This window comes from Trachypithecus francoisi, unplaced genomic scaffold, assembly GCF_009764315.1.
Source record: "Trachypithecus francoisi isolate TF-2019V2 unplaced genomic scaffold, Tfra_2.0 Lachesis_group3, whole genome shotgun sequence".
Classification (NCBI taxonomy): Eukaryota; Metazoa; Chordata; class Mammalia; order Primates; family Cercopithecidae; genus Trachypithecus; species Trachypithecus francoisi.
In genome coordinates this window covers 135,477,266-135,496,740 of record NW_022681468.1, presented here as the reverse complement: position 1 = coordinate 135,496,740, position 19,475 = coordinate 135,477,266, and the positions used below count along the sequence as shown (strand labels likewise).

Here is a 19,475-nt window from a genome sequence, read left to right as displayed (position 1 = left end):
AAAAGAACACTCTAACCTAAATGATGGATATGAGTCAAATAAGCAAAGAGGAAAATGAGAAGAGAAACACGGATTAAAGCCAGAGGCAAAAGGCTTTGAATACCAGCATGTGGTCTTTATCTGTAGCCAGAACATACATTTAAGTTTATTTTTAATATGGTTTTGCATTTAAAAGAATCACATGGTGTTTTGTTTTCTAAAACAGTAAAATAATAGAAGAATTTAAGCTAAACTTTTTCTAAAAGTAAATCTCTAAAAGCAAAAAATGTGCTTACTTTCTAAGTATGAAATGTTACAATGTTAAAGATAAAAGAAACTTTAGCAGCCAAGTTTTGCTCCAATGGTTTATTGTCTGAGTATGTTATTAGATTTCATTCCCCAATGTGGCATTATATTTTTCCATTTCCCTTCTTAACTGTTACAAACTATAATGTTGAAATGGCAGAATTACTATATACATCAAATATACTAGGAAGTCAAGATAGCTATTTGTAACCACCTGTTAAGTTAAACTCATTCAACAATTTTATATAAAATCATTGCTCATGATAGTCTTTTTTTCTATATTTAAAGCCCTGTATCTTGATGAACAATATTCAACAATTGCGGGTCCAGCTGGAAAAAATGTTTGAATCCATGGGAGGGAAAGAGGTGGGTGTCTTTTTCTTCTACGTTTGCTAAAATCTCACTTAGAGATTATTAGCAGCATATCTCTTGCTATGAAAGTGTCTTACGTTTTTACATGGTTAAGAACAGGAATTGATAATAATCTAAAATGTCATTAGCAACTAAAATGATTATTATCCACAACAGAATACTTTAGTACATACATTAGAAGTATGAGTGGGAGGCAGAAGATAGTAGCCTTTGGTCTTATGTGTGTGTGCATGTGTGTTGGTATGTGCAGTCATATATACACACATATATATTTGTATGCTAACGATTTGTAAAGTTCCACAAATTGTGTTTTCCGCTGTCTTGTACAATGTCAGTTTGATATCAACGTTTGTTCTGAAATATGCTTTGTGGTGCTGTTGGTTTTTGACATACTGGTAGTTTATTTTATTTATTTATTTATTTTTGAGAGGAGTCTCGCTCTGTTGCCCAGCCTGGAGTGCAGTGGCGCGGTCTCGGCTCACTGCAAGCTCTGCCTCCTGGGTTCACACCATTCTCCTGCCTCAGCCTCCCGAGTAGCTGGGACTACAGGCGCCCACCACCAGGCCCGGCTAATTTTTTGTATTTTTAGTAGAGACGGGGTTTCACCATGTTAGCCAGGATGGTCTCGATCTCCTGACCTCGTGATCCACCCATCTCGGCCTCCCAAAGTGCTGGGATTACAGGTGTGACCCACTGCGCCCAGCCGGTAGTTTATTTTTCACATCAAGAAAGTTGTCAAAAATGTGTTGTGTGCTGTGTCTGTAATGTGTCATGTCTTTGTCTAACATCTTTGACTTGCAATTCCATGAGCAGAAGAAGGAAGGAGAAAGATTCTTTTATGAGGTTTGTGATAGTAAGCATCTTTTCCCTTACCTGGCTGTTTCCTCCAACCCTCACTCCATACCTAAAGACCATTGCATTTTCTACTTATTCTCATTTGCTTGTTTGGAACAGACAGACAGTGAAATACTAGCTATGCACCTGCATCTTCCTGCCTGCCACAGTCTTCTCTTCCATAAACTGACCTAAGCATTCAGGGATTGAGGACTGGAGAAGGTGCTGAGAGGGAGAGTCATGAAGCAGGGTTTCTCCCCATGCCCTCATTCCCCTTGAAACAATCTCAAAGGCAGCTATGTCAAGAATATGTAGATAGATATTTCTGTTTAAGATTCCTTTACATTGTTCCTTCCTGTGGGAAAGTTTCTGAGATGTGTATAATGCTAGGATGCATTTCAAAGTAAATATCTGTTTTATTTCTAAATGTATGTGGCTACAAATGTTTCTTTTAAGATTGGCTTCTTCCCATGTGATTTTGCTTTTAACCTCAAGGAGATGTTTTTTACACTTCCCCGATGTCTATTTCTTTTTCAGTATTTTGAAAAATGAACTTGCTATTTAACATTCTACAATGGAAAAACACTAGAATACATGTGTGATGATGCACAACTTTAAAAAAATGAATCTTTATGAGCTGTGCCTTCGTTGCAATCTCAGTTTTATTTGTATAAAATAAGGCCTCATTCCCTAAAGTGTGTTAATGCTTTATGTAAAGTTTGAGGCCATTGATTTTATTTTAAAATTATTCTGCTGTATTAGGTGAGCACAACCAATTAAGGAACATGACATGAGATTTCCTTTTCAATTTTACTGATGTTTTATATTCAGACTTGAAGTCCACTTAGCATTTAGAAAAATAATGAAGAAATTATTGATTTCATCTGGGAAATATTATCTCCTTTCTATACATTTTAAAGCCCACAAATCATTTAAGAATAAAGTTCTATTTAAAATGTCATATTTCCATAAATTTCTCCTTGTGCTACTTATGCTATTTCATTACTATTCTGTGTTTGAACTCTAATATGAATAACATATTGCTGAACTGAATTTAACCAGACAAATCAGACCTGTACTTAAAGGAAACCGTATAGGCCAAGCCACTTGCTCATCAAAAATGTTATAAAGTGGCTTGTTCACCAATCAAAACTGAATTCCTTATTTCAGATAGAATTGCTGGTTTGAAATATACAGGTTTCACACTATACATTTTATTTCAAATATATGACTAAACCATATAACTCCTCCTCTTACTGAAGAAAATAATGAAAACAGAAATACTGAACTTGGTGCCTTCTCCCTTTAAAACTCTTGCAATGTCTATCTGATAAACTCCTCAGACATGATTTAAGAAGAAAACGTAATTAAATCAGTGAAATAAAATGAATGCCTAGCTTCTAACAATGTAATCTGCTCCTTTCTTTTTCTAAATTTTTTTTTCATTTCTTTCCTTCCCTTCTCTACCCTTTTCTGTGATTTTCTGTTTCTCCTGTTTTCTTTTTCTCCTATGCATAGATCTTTTCTCTTATTCTCTTCCATTTTCAGCTCAAAGTTTTAGGTAGGGCCAGTCAGCGTTGGCATAGAGATCGTGAAGTGTCAGGAGGAAGCAAGACTTGCATTCAAGTCTGAGTGCATCATGTGTCCTCCCAGGAAATAGAAGCTTAATTGATACAGAATTATGATGGAGTTTTTGATTACTCTGGGGTCTCTAGGAAACAGAATTTCAAAATAATAAGCAGAGTTTTTCCAATATTGTTGTGTAAACATGGCAGTATCTAAATGGTTTCCTTAACTTTGTTTGGGCTTTTATAAAGATGAAAAAGGATTTGACTGAAAGTTACAGCATTCACCCTTTATAGGAGAAAATTACAGAATCCACCCTTTGATATGCAACACGTGATACAGACATGTTCAGGGGCTTGTAAAAGTTATACAATGTGTTCCAACTCAAATTCCCATTTTTTCCTTGCAGTGGAACTGGTTGTAAAACCTTTGACTGGTATTATAACCAGTTCCACTGTAAATAAGGGAAATATTCCAGGCTAGACCCTATTCTTCTTTTAAGAGTTTCTTTTTATTTTATCCCCCACCATCTGTGCTGAGATACATACTTCTTGCTATAAAAATTAAATAGCAAATAATTGCTTGTGCACTTTCTCAAAATGGTTTTTAATGCTATGTGTTTTTTAGTTGGCTTCTAACAACAGCATTGCTTTCCTCTAATATCGTACTGCCTGCAAAGTGCTGGCTGCTTACAGGCATGACTGTGTGCTGCTGCAGCTCCCTGCTGCTTTAACCTGATCACCGTGTAGTTGAGGCAGCTGTTTTTTCTTCACAGAATCAGCCTCTTTTCCATCTGGAAATAAAAAGTGTTTAAAACATTTATTCAGTGGAAAAATCTATTCTCTGTATGGGGTTCAAATGGAAGCATTGCTTTAACACCATGATGATCTTGGGATTATGTTGTTGACAATGGTTCCAAAAACAGTCACTTAAGCAATCATTGTTAGACAGTTGCATGCACAATATCCTATGGGCCATGTCAGCACATTTACTTTCTAATGCCCTATTTAGGGGGGGAAAAAAGTCAAAAGAGAAAAGCAAACCACTAATTTTCTTCTCCTATAAAAGTGATTTTCCAACATACTTCTCTGCATAAAAATCAGGGGCATGTTTTGGCATAACATCTCTGATTCCTCTAGAGAATATAAAAAAAAAAATCTCACAAATCATGAAGAAAAACTAACCTTTAGGAATGGAGTACAGAGTCTGCTTTTTAAAAGCACCTCAGGGGATTTTTTCTGTGGATGCAGTTTTGGGAATCACTATACTAAAACAAATAAAATAGCCAGCCCATGTTATAGATGTACTAGAGCTACAAGTTAATTTACACTACAATCCCCGTACAATATTACGACACAATAACGACAAAATGATTATCAGGGTGCCATGTAATAATTTTCATTCATTGGTGAGTGATTACTTTAGGTTACATTATGTTACTAGCTTAATTATTTCATGAATATAATTTATTATCTATCAATTGCAAATAATTACTTAGCTTGTATTCATTTTGTAACAAAAACTCATTGCTTAAGCCCATGAAAAGGACTTATCATTAATTTGCAATCTAATATATACAGGTATATGAAAAAAATCCAAAATTTAATTTCTTTTCAGGAAGTTTTAAGATATGGATTTTGAAACTCTAAAGAACTTGTATTATGATAATTGATTTAGAAGGTGTATTAATCCTTCGCAATATTTTGTTGGTGCAGTCATTTTAAATGGTAGAATCCATAGTTATCCATCAGACCGCTAACTGGTAATGTTACTTCAAATTGTAGTTAGCCATTATTAAGACCTTTGGGAAAAAGAAGGGTTCGTTTGTTCAGCTAAATTATTTTCATCTGTTGACCACAGGCAGCTCAACTAGGTAAAATGATACTGCTATTTTTATTGTTATCACTCAAAAAAGGATTGACTCTTCTGTGTCATATGCATGGTGGTAAAATTTCCCATGAGAGGGAAATTTTGTCATATGCATGGTGGTAAAATTTCACATAAGTCCAGGCAGAATGAAGCCAAGGAATCTGGACCATAATCCCATTATTCTAAAAATATGTATCTTTTAATGGCCAACTAAATTATTCTTTATTTCAGAGATGTATATCTATGTCGCTTTTAATTTTTAATGAGAAATTTGATGTGTCAACTAGAAATTGCAACTGACTGCCCAAAAGTGTGTGTATGTAGCTTATTGAAATTCATTGTAATACCTATTAGCCACATGAACGCAGTCATTAGCTAAGCAACCCTAGAACAGGAAGGAAAAACATTAATCTTCATCATTTTTCACTTGCCACTATCCTCTCAACTTTATATGTGCTGAGGCAACAGGAGATGAAAGATCAGAGCTTTAAAGGAAATAATACTCCATGACAGTAGTTCTTCTTGAACTTCAGCAGGCATCAGAACTACCTGATGAGTTTATGAAAACACACATCACTGAACTCTACCCCCAGTGTATTGATTCAGTATGTTTGGGGCAGGGCCAGGTGATGTGCGTTTCTAAGGAATCTCTGGGTGATGCTGATACTACTGGTCTGGGGACAATGCTTTGAGAATTGCTGCTCTGTGCTTTTTGAAAAGGAATAAAGCCAGGTGTGGTAGCTCACGCCTGTAATCCCAGCACTTTGGGAGGCCAAAGTGGGTGGATCACCTGAGGTCAAGAGTTCGAGATCAGCCTAACATGGCAAAAACCTGTTTCTACAAAAAAAAAAAAAAAAAAATACCAAAAATTAATCAGGCACGGTGGCGGGCACCTGTAATGCCAGCTACAGCGGCCAAATTTTACGTTCAGGTTTCTAATCTGTCTCACCTTTTCTTAATATAGAGATATAGGTTACTAGTTAATAAATTAATAAGAATTAATCTACTGTTCTCATTTTCAGGAATTACAAAATATAGAATAAAGTAAATTATAAAGCATATATTAGCTAATAAAATAGACCATTTCAAATTGTCACATATCTTTCAGTTCTAAAACTGTTTTCTAAAGCAATTTGAAAAGTTCTTTTTATTTCGTTAGACTATCCATTGTTGCCTACTTGTATGTATTTTATCTGCAGGTGGGCAGAAGTTGGGGTACAAAATAAAAAGATTTTTTAATGCCTGGGGCCTCAAGGAGATTACAAGGTGTAAGAGACTTGGTGAAACAATAATTAGACTAGAGATGCCTTTTAGCACTTACTGAAGGATATTCAGAAGCCAGATGTTCCACGTCTTTCCACACCACCATAAGCATCTCTTCCCCCTTGGGGCTGACTGCTGTATTGAAAAACGACGTGAGCACACTGAATATGATGACAGAATTTACTCCTTTACTAATTCATTCAACAAATGTTTATTTGCTGAGCACTTGTTATGAGCTGTAAATTTTACTAGGAACTGGAGATACATTAATTACTAAGATGCAGAGCCTACCATCAAAGAACTTAGAAGTTTTTAGGGGAATCAGAGCAATTAAAGAGATAGGGTTTGTGAGAGAAAAACAACAAGAACGCTTCCTAAACGTGAACATATCCTTCAGATGAAAGTTTTCGTTGTTACAACTTATCCTACAACAGTTCAGAAATAAACTCAAACCTCGCCTCTTGTGTAAATAGAGGTAAAAAGGGAAATGTAATTTGGCTGAAGTCGGTAAAAGCAACCAGTGATAGCTTCATAGCACCAGATAATAAGGAGAATTGAATGTTTGAAGTGCTGGCCTTTAATTCTGGCAACATGCAGAGACTGCCTGGTTTCTCTCTCCTCCTAACTATCTCTGCCATCTCTGCAATTAGATTTAATAAATTGAACTTAATGGAAAATTAAGAGAATAAGAAGGGCCAATAAAGCAAATTATATTGAAGTGATTTAATAAAGATGTTTAATAATTTAGCACTACTACCACATAAAGTTTGGCTAACTGCTAAATTTGTGAGATTAAGAAAAGGCGCTACGGAGGAGGTTGAAAGGTTTTGTGGTTGGTGAGCCATGTCAAAATGAAATACAGACCCAGGCAGGTGATGCTTGTTAACCTCATTTCCCAGAGCATTTGAGAGAGCTCACAGGGTTACTCATATACTGCCAAGTCTCTTTTTAAACTCATCTCTCTCTGACCCTTAAGAAACTTAAAGAGAAAGGATACATGCCACAGCAAGGAGAGAGAGGAAGACAGTTTCACTCTAACTGCCATCTTCTATAATAAATCTGTTTCATTATCTTGTTGTGATCACCTTCAGTTGCTCATGCCTGTCCTAACAAACCATAAATCAATGCCGTTACTAGTAAAATTTAACTGCTTTAACCCAGTCAATTCTCTTTTTTGCCCTGCTTAGCAGAATAGTCCTCAGGCACCCTGAGATAAGGGCTCACAGAGAACACTGTCCCCAGTACTTGCTGGTCAACAGGTCCTGAATTCGGTTGACCGGGTGGACTATATTCACATCGCCGAGCAGTGGTTTATAACACATGTGAGAATGTGAAGCACTAGCCAAATGGGTTAGACAGAGCAGGACAGGGGAAAAGGGCAGAACACAATTCTAAACATAAAGTGTCCCATTGATTCTATTCCTAACTTATCCCTACTCAGTCCGTTTTCACAATTAGCCAATGGATGCAACATATAAACCCTAAGTTCCTTTTGCATTGTGATAAAACAGGGATTCCTGTTTTTTAGTGAACATTTTCAGAAGAGAATTTCTTCAGAGGAAATAGCTTCTAAGAATGCTGCTCTTCGGTCCCCATGTGACTCTGAAAGTATGACGCATTATCTGTGCCTTGGTTTTAAAGATAATATATTATGCGTTATCTGGAAAAACGAGGAAGTTGAACTATATTATTTCAGAAATCCTTTTTTTATTTCTAAATTTCTGTCACTATAATGACAATCCACATGTTGGCAATCCATGAAGCAGAGGAATAGTGTATGTGTTGTAGGTGAGAAGAGAAAAAATGTTTAAGAGAAAAGAATGTCCCATGACTCATATAAAGCTTGAAGGTGTAATTTAAAAAAACAGTTCATAGAAACAGAAAAAATCCAAAATTCCTTATATTCACTAACTCAAAACTATATTGAGTGAATTATAAAATGTAAGGCAATCTCTTTCTTTTTCTTCAGTTGTCTAGACTGAAGAACCTCATTTAACGTATCTCAAAGACATTTCATTGATTCGAAGCACAGTGACAGTTGGATTTACTCCATACTCTCTTTAATTAGGTGGGAGACAGCTATTGATGTTGAACTTTTTGAAACCCAGAAGTTAGAAACATGAGTTTATACAACTGATACCTCTAGCATAATATTCATGCAAATCTGAATAGGATAAAGAAAATGCCATAGTCTGTCTGAAAATTGTCATGTAAGTTTGTGGAGTTTCTCCTTAAGAGGCATTTTAAAACGAAACAAAAAACAGGGTAGTATGGTGAGAGCTGGGCACATTTGTTTCCAGTAGAAAGGACCATGTATTCTTTTATTTCTGACAACAAACCACAGTATTCATGCTGACACCACAGGCTTATGAAGTGATTTAGGGCATTTCCAGGAAAGTACACTACTTTTAGATTCACTGGGGAATTTTTGCTGAATTCTCAGTCATATACTTTAAGTTGAAGTAGACCTTATAAGATGAAAAGATTCTGGTCAAGTTGAAGATTTGAAGGAAAATGATCTTTTAAAAAGAAAAGAAACAAAAAGAGCAAAAGCCCAGATAAGATTGTGAGAAGTTGCTTGAAGCAATTCCCTGGTGGAAAGCAAGCTTGAAGGATGATAAGCAAGTGTCATGATCATATTTGGGTTTATTACACCAGTTAGGAGGACGAAGTGGGGAAACAGGAAATAAGAACACAATGTGTAGATGATTACAGTGGGCTGGAGGAGAAAAATTCAGAATCTGGAAGTGAAGAGGACAAGACAGGTGGATAAAACATTTCAGAGATAATCACCAATCATATCTGGCATCCAAGTAAATATGGAAGGAAGAAAACAGAAGTCAAAGATGACTTTCACATTTCTGCCTTAAACAATTGTAGGCCATTAACCAAATCAGAGGAAATGAGAAGATAAATAAATTAGGAACGGTAATAAGTTGTGCTTTGATATGCTACAATTGAAGTATGCATGGGCCATCAAAGTGGAAGTTTACTAGGTACTTGGAAACATAGAATTCTCAGGCAATGCTGTTAAGAATATTGATAATAGATTTGGGGTCTTTAGCATATGGGTGATAGTTGAAGCCGTGGGCATGAATTTAATTGCTCAAGGGAAGTATAGAGTAAAAAGAAAAGAAGATTGAAAAAGGAGAATTGAAGGATACTAATATTTAAGAGGTAGACAGAGGAGGAAAGTTAACAGAAGACACAGACAAATCACAGGCAGTTTGAGAAGCAGGGAAGGACCTTGGGAAACAGAGTGAACGACAGAATGAAAGAAGGCTAAGAAAAATAAGGTCCTTGAAATTAAGAAATCATTGGTGACCATATGGAAACATTTCAGTGGCATATCCATAGCAGAAGCAAACCACATTACAGAGAACTAATAAATGTTTAGGAGAAAAGGATGTGGAGTCAACAAGTTTGACACTGTTGTAAGCGGTTTGAAGATAAACAGAAAGAACGATATTGGCTAGATGTCAATGAGAATGTAGTTGCAAATAAGTTTGGCTTCTCTTTCATTGTCTATTGTTTATTTTAACATAAATGTTACCTGAGCATATTTATAGGATAGGGTAATAAAATTAATGGTAGAGGGAATGAAAAGGGAAAGAGATAATTGATGGAACAAAATCCAAAAGAAGGAACCAAGAGTGCAAGTTAAACAGCATTTTTCTTGGAAATAAGACTTTTTCATGGAACTAGAGGTAAAATTTTTATTTATTAATGTTTTAATGCAAAAATATTGGAAAGTATGAAACCCACCAGACTAAGGATTAAATTTTGGCCCCTCGGGAGATGGCCAGGAAGTTACCTTCCTTCCTTCCTGATTTGCACTTCTTTACAGAAAATAACAGACTACTAACACTGATGAGCTGAACACAGGAAAGATAGCTTAGTAGCCTGTAGGAAATGAAGGAAATGAGATAGTAATAAAGACTGTGGAGAAGAAATAGAATTCACACTAAAGATCCTTAATTTCTTCTATGCAAAGTCTATTTTTCAAGAGTTTGTATTGAGCTATCTAAAGAGTTTAAATGACTTTGCCACCCATTGGTTGTAACTCTAGCAAGAGCTTGAAGGTCAGTTTAACAATGGTTGCTGTAAGAGAATATATAACGTGTATTTTCTTTAGATCTCTAGGGAAAGAATCTGTTCTGAAAAACAAACAAACAAACATGCAGTGTAGGTATGGTAACCATTCTTCTGAACCAAACAAATAGCAGGGAAATACCTGACATGGTCTGGCAATGAGAGAGAGATTTGAAATCAGGATTAACTTGATAACTCTGGACTATATGGTTTCTAAGGAATAAAAGACTTCAGGGGCAAAGTATCCTATTCATAATTAATGCAAGGTATCAGTCCAAGGAGATGAAGATGATATGGGACTGCTTCTGTGAGGGAATCTTTTATGCTTTTGTCTATCCTCACTTCCTTCCTCAACATGTGATAAATGCCCATGCATGCAGGACACTGGGACAGACACCCAGGACAGAAAGGTATGAATGAGTTCTATGGAAGAGGTAAATGTGTAAGAGAACATTTAGAGAGAACACTGCATATACAGTTATAGTAAAAAGCATAGTCAGTTTAGAAGCTAGATCTACTAACTGCCTAGGGCAAGCTACACTTGGGCAAAAGTTTTCAAAAGGAGGTAATAAGTGAATTATCTTCTAAACGAAAAGGAAAAGCAAACCTTAAGGAAAATAACTTAAAAGATGTCTTTGCTGGTCAGGTGTGGTGGCTCACACCTGTAATCCCAGAACTTTGGGAGGCCAAGGCGGGTGGATCACCTGAGGTCAGGAGTTCAAGACCAGCCTGATCAACATGCTGAAACCCCGTCTCTACTAAAAGTACAAAAAAATTAGCCAGGCATGGTGGGAGGCACCTGTAATCCCAGCTACTCAGGAAGCTGAGGCAGGAGAATCGCTTGAAACCAGGAGGTGGAGGTTGCAGTGAGCCAAGATCCGGTAACTGTACTCCAGCCTGGGCAACAGAGCAAGACTCCGTCTCAATTAACAACAACAACAACAAAAAAGTATTGCCTACTAGCTGTCTCTCTATTACATATAATAATAGATATTACAAGTTATATCTATTACCACAGCTCAATGGTACAAAATACCTCAATGGTATAAAACTCAGTTAATACCTATGTGGGATTATAGTTTTTCTGATTATCTGAACCATACATATTTTGGCAGCCTAGATTTTGGAATTTTCAAGCCCTTCATAGAGTGGGGGATTAAATCTGTCTTAAAAACTGTATTTTAAATTCAGAATTTAACTCAAAATCCTTAAATTTTCATTGGGTATATTCCTTTTTACATAGAAACTTTATTTATTTAGCCAGCCAGCCAATAAAGTTGTTCAGATACACATGCTAATTGAGTTCCTACTTTAGAATAAATTAAACTGTGACTTATGAATGTTTGAAATTTTTCTGTTGTTTACCTTTTAATTTTTGCTTTTAACAATAACTCTAAATAACGATACAAAAAGATTCAAGATAATTTTGATGTTATACTACTTACATAACTAGGATAAGGTTTAAACCTTTGAAAAATAGATTGCCTTTTACCTTTACAAAGTACCCAATATTTTAAAAAATATGCTATTGATAATTTAGGCAATGAGCTCTCAATTCCCGATCTATTATTTCTTAAAATTTTACAAAATTTGTAGGAGTAAGAAAAATGTCCTCAATTTGGACACATTAGGTAATGCAGAAGAACCCAAGAACTGATAGTTTTACTACCTAAAGAGATTATTTTATTATTAGATGAGTATGATATTTATGTCCATTATGCTTATTATTGAAAAAGATCTGGGCCGGGCGCGGTGGCTCAAGCCTGTAATCCCAGCACTTTGGGAGGCCGAGACGGGCGGATCACGAGGTCAGGAGATCGAGACCATCCTGGCTAATACGGTGAAACCCCGTCTCTACTAAAAAATACAAAAAACGAGCCGGGCGACGAGGCGGGCGCCTGTAGTCCCAGCTACTCGGGAGGCTGAGACAGGAGAATGGCGTGAACCCGGGAGGCGGAGCTTGCAGTGAGCTGAGATCCGGCCACTGCACTCCAGCCTGGGCGGCAGAGCAAGACTCCGTCTCAAAAAAAAAAAAAAAAAAAAAAAAAAAAGATCTGCAATTTACAAACGCCATGTACATCGGTCTCAAAATTGCTTTGCCTGTTTTAATGGTGTGATATAGGTTACATAAACATTAAATAGTTAACTGAAACTGAGACTTTTCCTTTTGTGGAAGGACTGGTTACATGACAGAGACATTCCATCTGCACCTACTTAGAAACATACCTGTGTATCCAGAAATTAAAACTGTCATCCAATGTTCAAATCGCTGTAGTCTGGCAGTTTTAGGTTGTCAAGTAATAATTATTTGATAAGAAATATCTATTCACCAAATACCTAAGGTGGACTAAAATAACTTTATGAGAAAATAGCATAATTTTGTGCAAGTGACCTATGTAGCCATTTCTATATGACTTTGAAGTCATTATCTGGTGACAATCCTACCTCAATGTGAACAAATTACCTCAATGTGTATATTAAACTAATAGGAAAACCAAAACACATTTTAAATAAGAAGCAGCCCCCATTTCCTGAAGAAAACGCTACTTTCAGAGCGATTTCCTTGGAGGTGGTAGAGGAAGCGGAGAGCCTGAAGAAAGCCAAATGGGAGAACTGATCTCTCATCCCTCTTCCCCAACATTTTTATCCAATGAAATCAAGGTAAAATTGTTATTAGCGGAATAACAAGAAAATATAATTTTAAAAAATTCAGCCTGCATGGTTCCTTAAGATTGGTGTGGAAAATCCACATATGTTTTCTTGGTTAAGGATTAGGGAGTGATTGTTAGGCAAATTGTGATTAAATTCCCTGTCCGTATCTTAAGTCTTTTTAAAATAAGTATGTGCTACCTAATGGTCTTTCTGAATTACTTCCCTGCAACTGGTTATAGTTGAATAGAACTCTTAGAAAGTATGAGGCTCACAGATTTTCTCACTCTTACAGAAGTCTGTTATGGTAGCCTGTGTGTCTGGACAAGAGCTGTCAGCATAACTGATGACTAAGAAAGAAAAAAAAAAAAAAGATACAAGGAGTCCAGAAAAATCACATTGCCTCTGATAGAGGGCAGAAACTAATCAATCCTGAAAATTACCTGGATTTGAGTTAACACTGATGTAAAGGATTGGTTTGATATCATTAATAAAGTCTCAAATGCCAAATGCAATATTTGATTTTCATTCCAGTGTTTTTAGTCATGTCACTACAACTTAGAGTTACCCAGCTGCAGAGATGTATCAATAATTCTTCTTCCTAGCAGTTCCTTAGTATCAGAAAGTACTTTTGGAGGAATATAGGACTTACGTCCAGTGCACACATATAGGGACACTTCTTGGTTCTGTATCGGCTCCCAGAACTTTCAACTGATATTAGGTCTTGTATTTAGTTGGCATTCTTAGATTCTCTTACTTACACTAAATCATGCTTTAATTCGTTTTACTCCCCAAACTTGGCTTTATCCTGTCCTCTTCTTTTCAATAGTAGATCAGCTTGGGCAAGAACTAATGACAGTGATGGTAGGAAACTAAATTTCTAAAGGTAGAAAGAAAGAAAGAGTCACATTTCAATTTCAGAGAATATTTCAAATTGCTATTTACATGAATTTCTCTCTGCTTGAGACAATAGATCTATTATCCTGAACTTTCAGCTGTAAATTAGCAACCAGGAAGAAAAGTCAGGCCTATCGTCTCCAGAAAAACATGGGAGTGCTTGGATACCTTGTCTATCCTATTACTCTTAATTCCAAAGTTGGGGAAATATGAAAACACCTTTCAATAAGGCACAACACAATATTCAAAAGTTAATTTTTAACAACTTAATGTGCCTATTTATTTACAGGGGTATTGAAGATTTAAATATATTTTGAAGCAGCACGTATAAAAGGTTTTCTAAATTAGGTATTATCATGTTCTGAAGGATATTTTTGTCATGCCTTGCTTCTCATTGCTATAATCAACAAAGGCTTTGCTACCTAGCTGTTATTTGTATGCATGCCTTGAATTTCAAACCATTTTTTGTCTATGAGAACCCCTCGGTTTCTTTAAAGTTTCCTAAATGTTTAGATTTGATTTCAAAGACCAAAAAAATCAAAAGAAGAGAAAAAAGTTTACGTGATGTTTGAAGTTACCATATAATAATCAAAATGCTTGTAAGCGAATCAGAGGCATGCTTTCTTAAAACTCCAAAGTAATATTGTTTATGGTCTCTCTGCAGCTAGATTCTGAAGCTAGTACTATTCTAAAAGAACTTCAGGTTAAGCTCAGTGGAGTCCTGGATGAGCTCAGCGTCACGTACGGTGAAAGGTAAGTGACCTCTGTTGTCATTATCTAAATTAGATAATTAGGTGTCAGCTCATAATATTCTTGCCTTCAATGCTGTTTCCTCTGACTGACTAAATCTATTTAACTTCAAGACCCCATCTAAATGTCATTTTCTCTGAAACGTCTGTTATGACACCACAATCTAATAGTGCTGTCTCGCTACGCACTCCCTAGAACTCTGTGCATCCTTCAGCCGGATAATACCTATAACACTATCCTCTAAGTCTTGTTTTACCTGTCTGTTTCCCACACTCAGGACAGAAATCGTATCTCATAGCTATATGCAATTCTAGTGTTTAGAGCTTGGTGACTGGCTATTGAAAGACTAGAGAGGGAGGGAAGAAAAGAGAAAAACTTCACATATATAAGACGTTTGAGTTGTATCCATACCATACATATCAATGTGGTTGCATTCAGTATAGCTGGATCAACAGCCCTATACCACATTGCCAGGATTCTTGGATTTAGGGCTTAGCAATCTGAATACAACTACCCCATGCAAAGGAGTTTGGAAACTACTGATATATCTATATATTTTAAATGTTTATTAAAACTGGGTTTATCTGTGATATGATTCTAAAGAAAGGTAAGTTCACCCTAGTTAAATTTCATTTCAGTTCTGTAGGAAAAAGCTATCATCTCATCAAAATGTTAAAATAGATAGGAAAGAAAATACGTTTTTTTTTTTTTGAGAGGGAATCTGGCTCTGTGGCCCAGGCTGGAGTGCAGTGGCTGGATCTCAGCTCACTACAAGCTCCACCTCCCGAGTTTACGCCATTCTCCTGCCTCACCCTCCCGAGTAGCTTGGACTACAGGCGCCCGCCACCTCGCCTGGTTAGTTTTTTGTATTTTTTTTAGTAGAGACAGGGTTTCACCGTGTTATCCAGGATGGTCTCGATCTGACCTCGTGATCCACCCGTCTTGGCCTCCCAAAGTGCTGGGATTACAGGCTTGAGCCACCACGCCCGGCCGAAAATACATTTTTGAAGAGGTTCATTAATATAGAATCTGCTTTAAATAGTATTTCAATAACTCATGTATTATTTTAAAATATGTGTTCAGTTTTCAAAAGAGACTATAAAGATTGTTCTTCAGGGCTGGGCACGGTGGCTCACGCCTGTAATCCCAGCACTTTGGGAGGCCGAGGCAGGCGGATCATGAGGTCAGGAGATCGAGACCATCCTGGCTAACATGGTGAAACCCCATCTCTACTAAAAATACAAAACAAACAAAAAACAAAACAAAACAAAAAAAATTAGCTGGATGTGGTTGTGGGCACCTGTAGTCCCAGCTACTCGGTAGGCTGAGGCAAGAGAATGGCGTGAACCTGGGAGACAGAGCTTGCAGTGAGCCAAGATTACACCACTGCACTCCAGCCTAGGTGACAGAGTGAGACTCCGTCTAAAAAAAAAAGAAAAAAACAAGATGGCTCTCTTCAGGTAGGGACTATCTCTGGCCACCACTCATCACCTATTGTTGTGTTTTAGAAAGATCCAGTATTAATAAACATTTATCAATTAGTTATGCCATTTTTTAAATCAGAAAGACAAAAGAGTCTGAAAGCATAATATTTTTCTTCTTAGATGTAGGAATAACGCAGAGTGAAGAATAATCTCCCACTTAGACTTCTCTTCATCATCAGAGGTGTGTCCGTAACTTCCTTAAGCAAGGTGGCCTTGTCTTCATGGAACTCACCTGCAGGGCTCAACTGCTGAGCCAGAGCAGCCTTGCTGTGTTGAGCCGAGGGTAGTCTACCCTGCCACTGCAGTGTTGTTAGCTGACTCTATGATCCTGTCTATTTCATCTGGATGTTAGTCAGCAATTTCAAGGTTCTGTTTACCTGAAATTTGAAAGACATAGATTGTTCCAGAGATGTGGGGTTCATTGACTCTGACTTGGGGTGACACTGAGAGATGAAGAGGCCTCTGCTGCGTCATTTCAGGCTGCCTCTCTTTGTTCCAGTTGCAAATTAACATGTGGTTAGCAGAAAGACTGTTGCCTTCAGCCGCGGAGGCAACATTAGAGATTATTTAGCAAAGTTAGGGGGAGAAAAAAAAGAGGTCAGGAATAGCTCGAGTTGTTCAGAACTTTATGGAAAATAAAATGGCTAAACAGAGTAGAAACTAGAATATAAGTAAAATATAATTAAATTATTTTCTGTAAAATACCTAAATCATTCTGAGGATAAGTGCTTTTTGTTTTGTTTTGTTTGGGGAGTTGGAATATTCAGGTTATAAAGGCTAGAATACGTTTTCTGATTTGAAAGATACCTGGATAAACCACAGTTATGACAGAAGGAGTAGTGTCCTTCGGAGGACACTTGAAGAACTTTATTTGTATGAAGTCGGCTCTTTTAACCTAAATAGTAAAACCTGCAGCTACCCAGAGTCCATTTATTCTTGATTTTTTTAAATATAGGAACGAATTTAGTACTTTGTTCAATTAGGGTTTATTAGGACTATTGGAATAAATGGGCCACATGTCACACTTTCCTTATAAAAAGTATAATTATTATATCCTTGTTGCTATGGCTTTATTCCTCATACTACCAATCAAGTCTGTATTATACTCTCAGGGTAGAAAAGTCTCCAGTAATCAATGTGATCATGCTGTGAAGTCAAAATGCATAATTTTAGTCTAAACCTACTCTTCTTAAGGTCTAAATTGGCAGTGTAGAGTTTTAGAATTAAGTGTATAACTAATTGTAAAAATCCACTTGATTTTATGTTATTAAAACTCATAATTAAATAATTCTACTATATGCAGCTGTTAGGATGTCTTTGCTGTAAAGTCAGAGCTGAGCCAAACCACACATTTGTGGATTCCTGACATGCTTGCAGGGCACCTACCTGGGAACTGAGACTAAGTTGTATAACCTCAATAATAACTTAAAGATGGTCTTAAAATTTTCAAAGGGTGTGTGCCACTAGGGTTTCTGCTTACACATGTTTTGCAGTTTGGTTTTTGGTTTGCTCCTTTTTTTTTTTTTTTCTTCTTAACCAACACCTTTAGTACTAGAGGCTGGCTAGATTAAGTAAACAAAAAAATTCAGGAATATTTCATAGGTATTATTCTGTGAGTATGTGGCTCCTTGGGTGCTCACAAAGTCTGTAATTATTTACTGGCACTACTTTTATTTAAGCCAGTTAATATAGACTTTTTTTTACCAAAAAAAAAAAAAAATAGAAAAAGAAAAGACTTTTTAGGTGAATTTACCAAAAATTGATAGAGACAAAAAGGTAAAGTGCAAGTATTGGCTTCACTTAGATTAATGCAAAAGTAGAATGCTATTGTCCATTATATCTCGAGAACCATTCTTCTATATGCCTGATACCATACCCAGAGCTGGCTTCTCATTAGAGTTTGCAATATGGTTCTGTTTAGAAAACTGATTTTTTACATAATAGGAACATAAATATCACACCTCTTGTCCAGTCTATCCCCCTACCCCAATGCTCTAATTTGAAAATCAGTGCAAAAGAAAATCACTGCAAAATCAGTCTATCTCCCCACCCTAATGCACTGATTTGAAAATCAGTGCAAAAGAAAGTAGTCATTTTAAAGGTGATTTTTACTACAGCCAGCATGGTCATTGACGACCCAGTGGTAAATCAACTAGTTCAAAATATTTTCAACGTGATTTACCTTCCTTTTCAATTGCCTCAAGTATCTACTACCTTTACTTTGATTCAATACACACTCCACCACAAACAACATCCCCTTCCTCATTTTCCCCACCATCTCTTGCACCCTCTACCTGACCAAAGTTCAAAGGCAGCTTCAGCCAGATAAAAGTGAAATAATGAAGGATTTAGACTCTCTTGGATGACAGCTTGGAAGAGAATGTTCCTTTAAAGCAGATAAATATGCAGAGAGCCAAGAAATGAGCCAAATTCAAAGGGGCCAGCTGAGATGCAAGGATCAAGGAACCAAATGTAAATGCCAAGTCCAGAGGGGAAAGAATGGTGTCGTCAACAGTAAAGAAATCCAAGAATGCAGGAGCCAAAAATGGAGACAGATCAAACATGATGGTAGAAGTGGAATCAGTCCTTGAATATGTACACAAAATTATGAATAAACGTATGTATAACCCTGCTATTAAAGGCCCAGAATCAAGAAAAAAACCCAAGTTGTGATAATTTAACATTTATTAAAATTTTTCCATATTAAGCATGGAAATATGTAGAATGCATGCATGAATAAACAAACATCTATATTTTATTTAATAAAAGCATTATATGGTGAACATTCCTAAACTTCTATTTAAAATCTGAGGAATTTATGCATTTGGATACTTCTCAAATACTAACTACATAATCATTCTGTGTGGAGGAGGAGAGGAATGGGATTGAGTTGACTGCAATACTAAAATGAATTCCCTCCTTCTCCTCATTACCATTCCAATGATTTGACCATTTTCCAAGCTTTCATTGATCTTCGTTTTCCTAAGTAGGTTTTTCTTGCCTGCCCACCACATGTGTTATCATTACTCCTATTGTTGGAAACATGAAAATAGCAGACAATATAAAGAAATGGTGGTGAGGCTAAGAGTCTCTAAGATTTGAAAATCCTACTACTTGCCACTGCTTACTTAGGAAAGAACCATCGAAACTGGTGTAGGGGATATACAGAATGAAAAAAGTAATACAAAGTATTACTCTTCGCGACATTTAAATTCTTAGAGTGGATGAGGAAATAGAGGTAGGTGGAAGGAGATGGTCCATTAATGCATTCAAGCCATGTTTCTTTTTAATAGCTTTATTGAGATATCATTACCATATAAAAATTATGTATATTTAAGGTATACAACATTGTTTTGATACACATATCCATTATAAAATGTTCACCACATTCCAGATAATTAATGTATCTATTAC

The 19,475-nt window shown here is 36.4% G+C and overlaps 1 protein-coding gene across 2 annotated transcripts in view; it reads left to right on the top strand.

The window, feature by feature from the left end:
• Window positions 1-19,475, top strand: part of UNC13C (unc-13 homolog C) — a 670,888-nt gene that overhangs the window by 545,823 nt on the left and 105,590 nt on the right. For both annotated transcript variants that reach the window (XR_004431983.1, XM_033190063.1), the window contains exons 24-25: window positions 574-651; window positions 14,492-14,580. Coding sequence is in view for 1 of the 2 variants with exons in the window: in XM_033190063.1 (XP_033045954.1) it covers window positions 574-651; window positions 14,492-14,580 (167 nt within the window). In the remaining variant the exon portion in view is untranslated. The remainder of the gene's footprint in view (window positions 1-573; window positions 652-14,491; window positions 14,581-19,475) is intronic.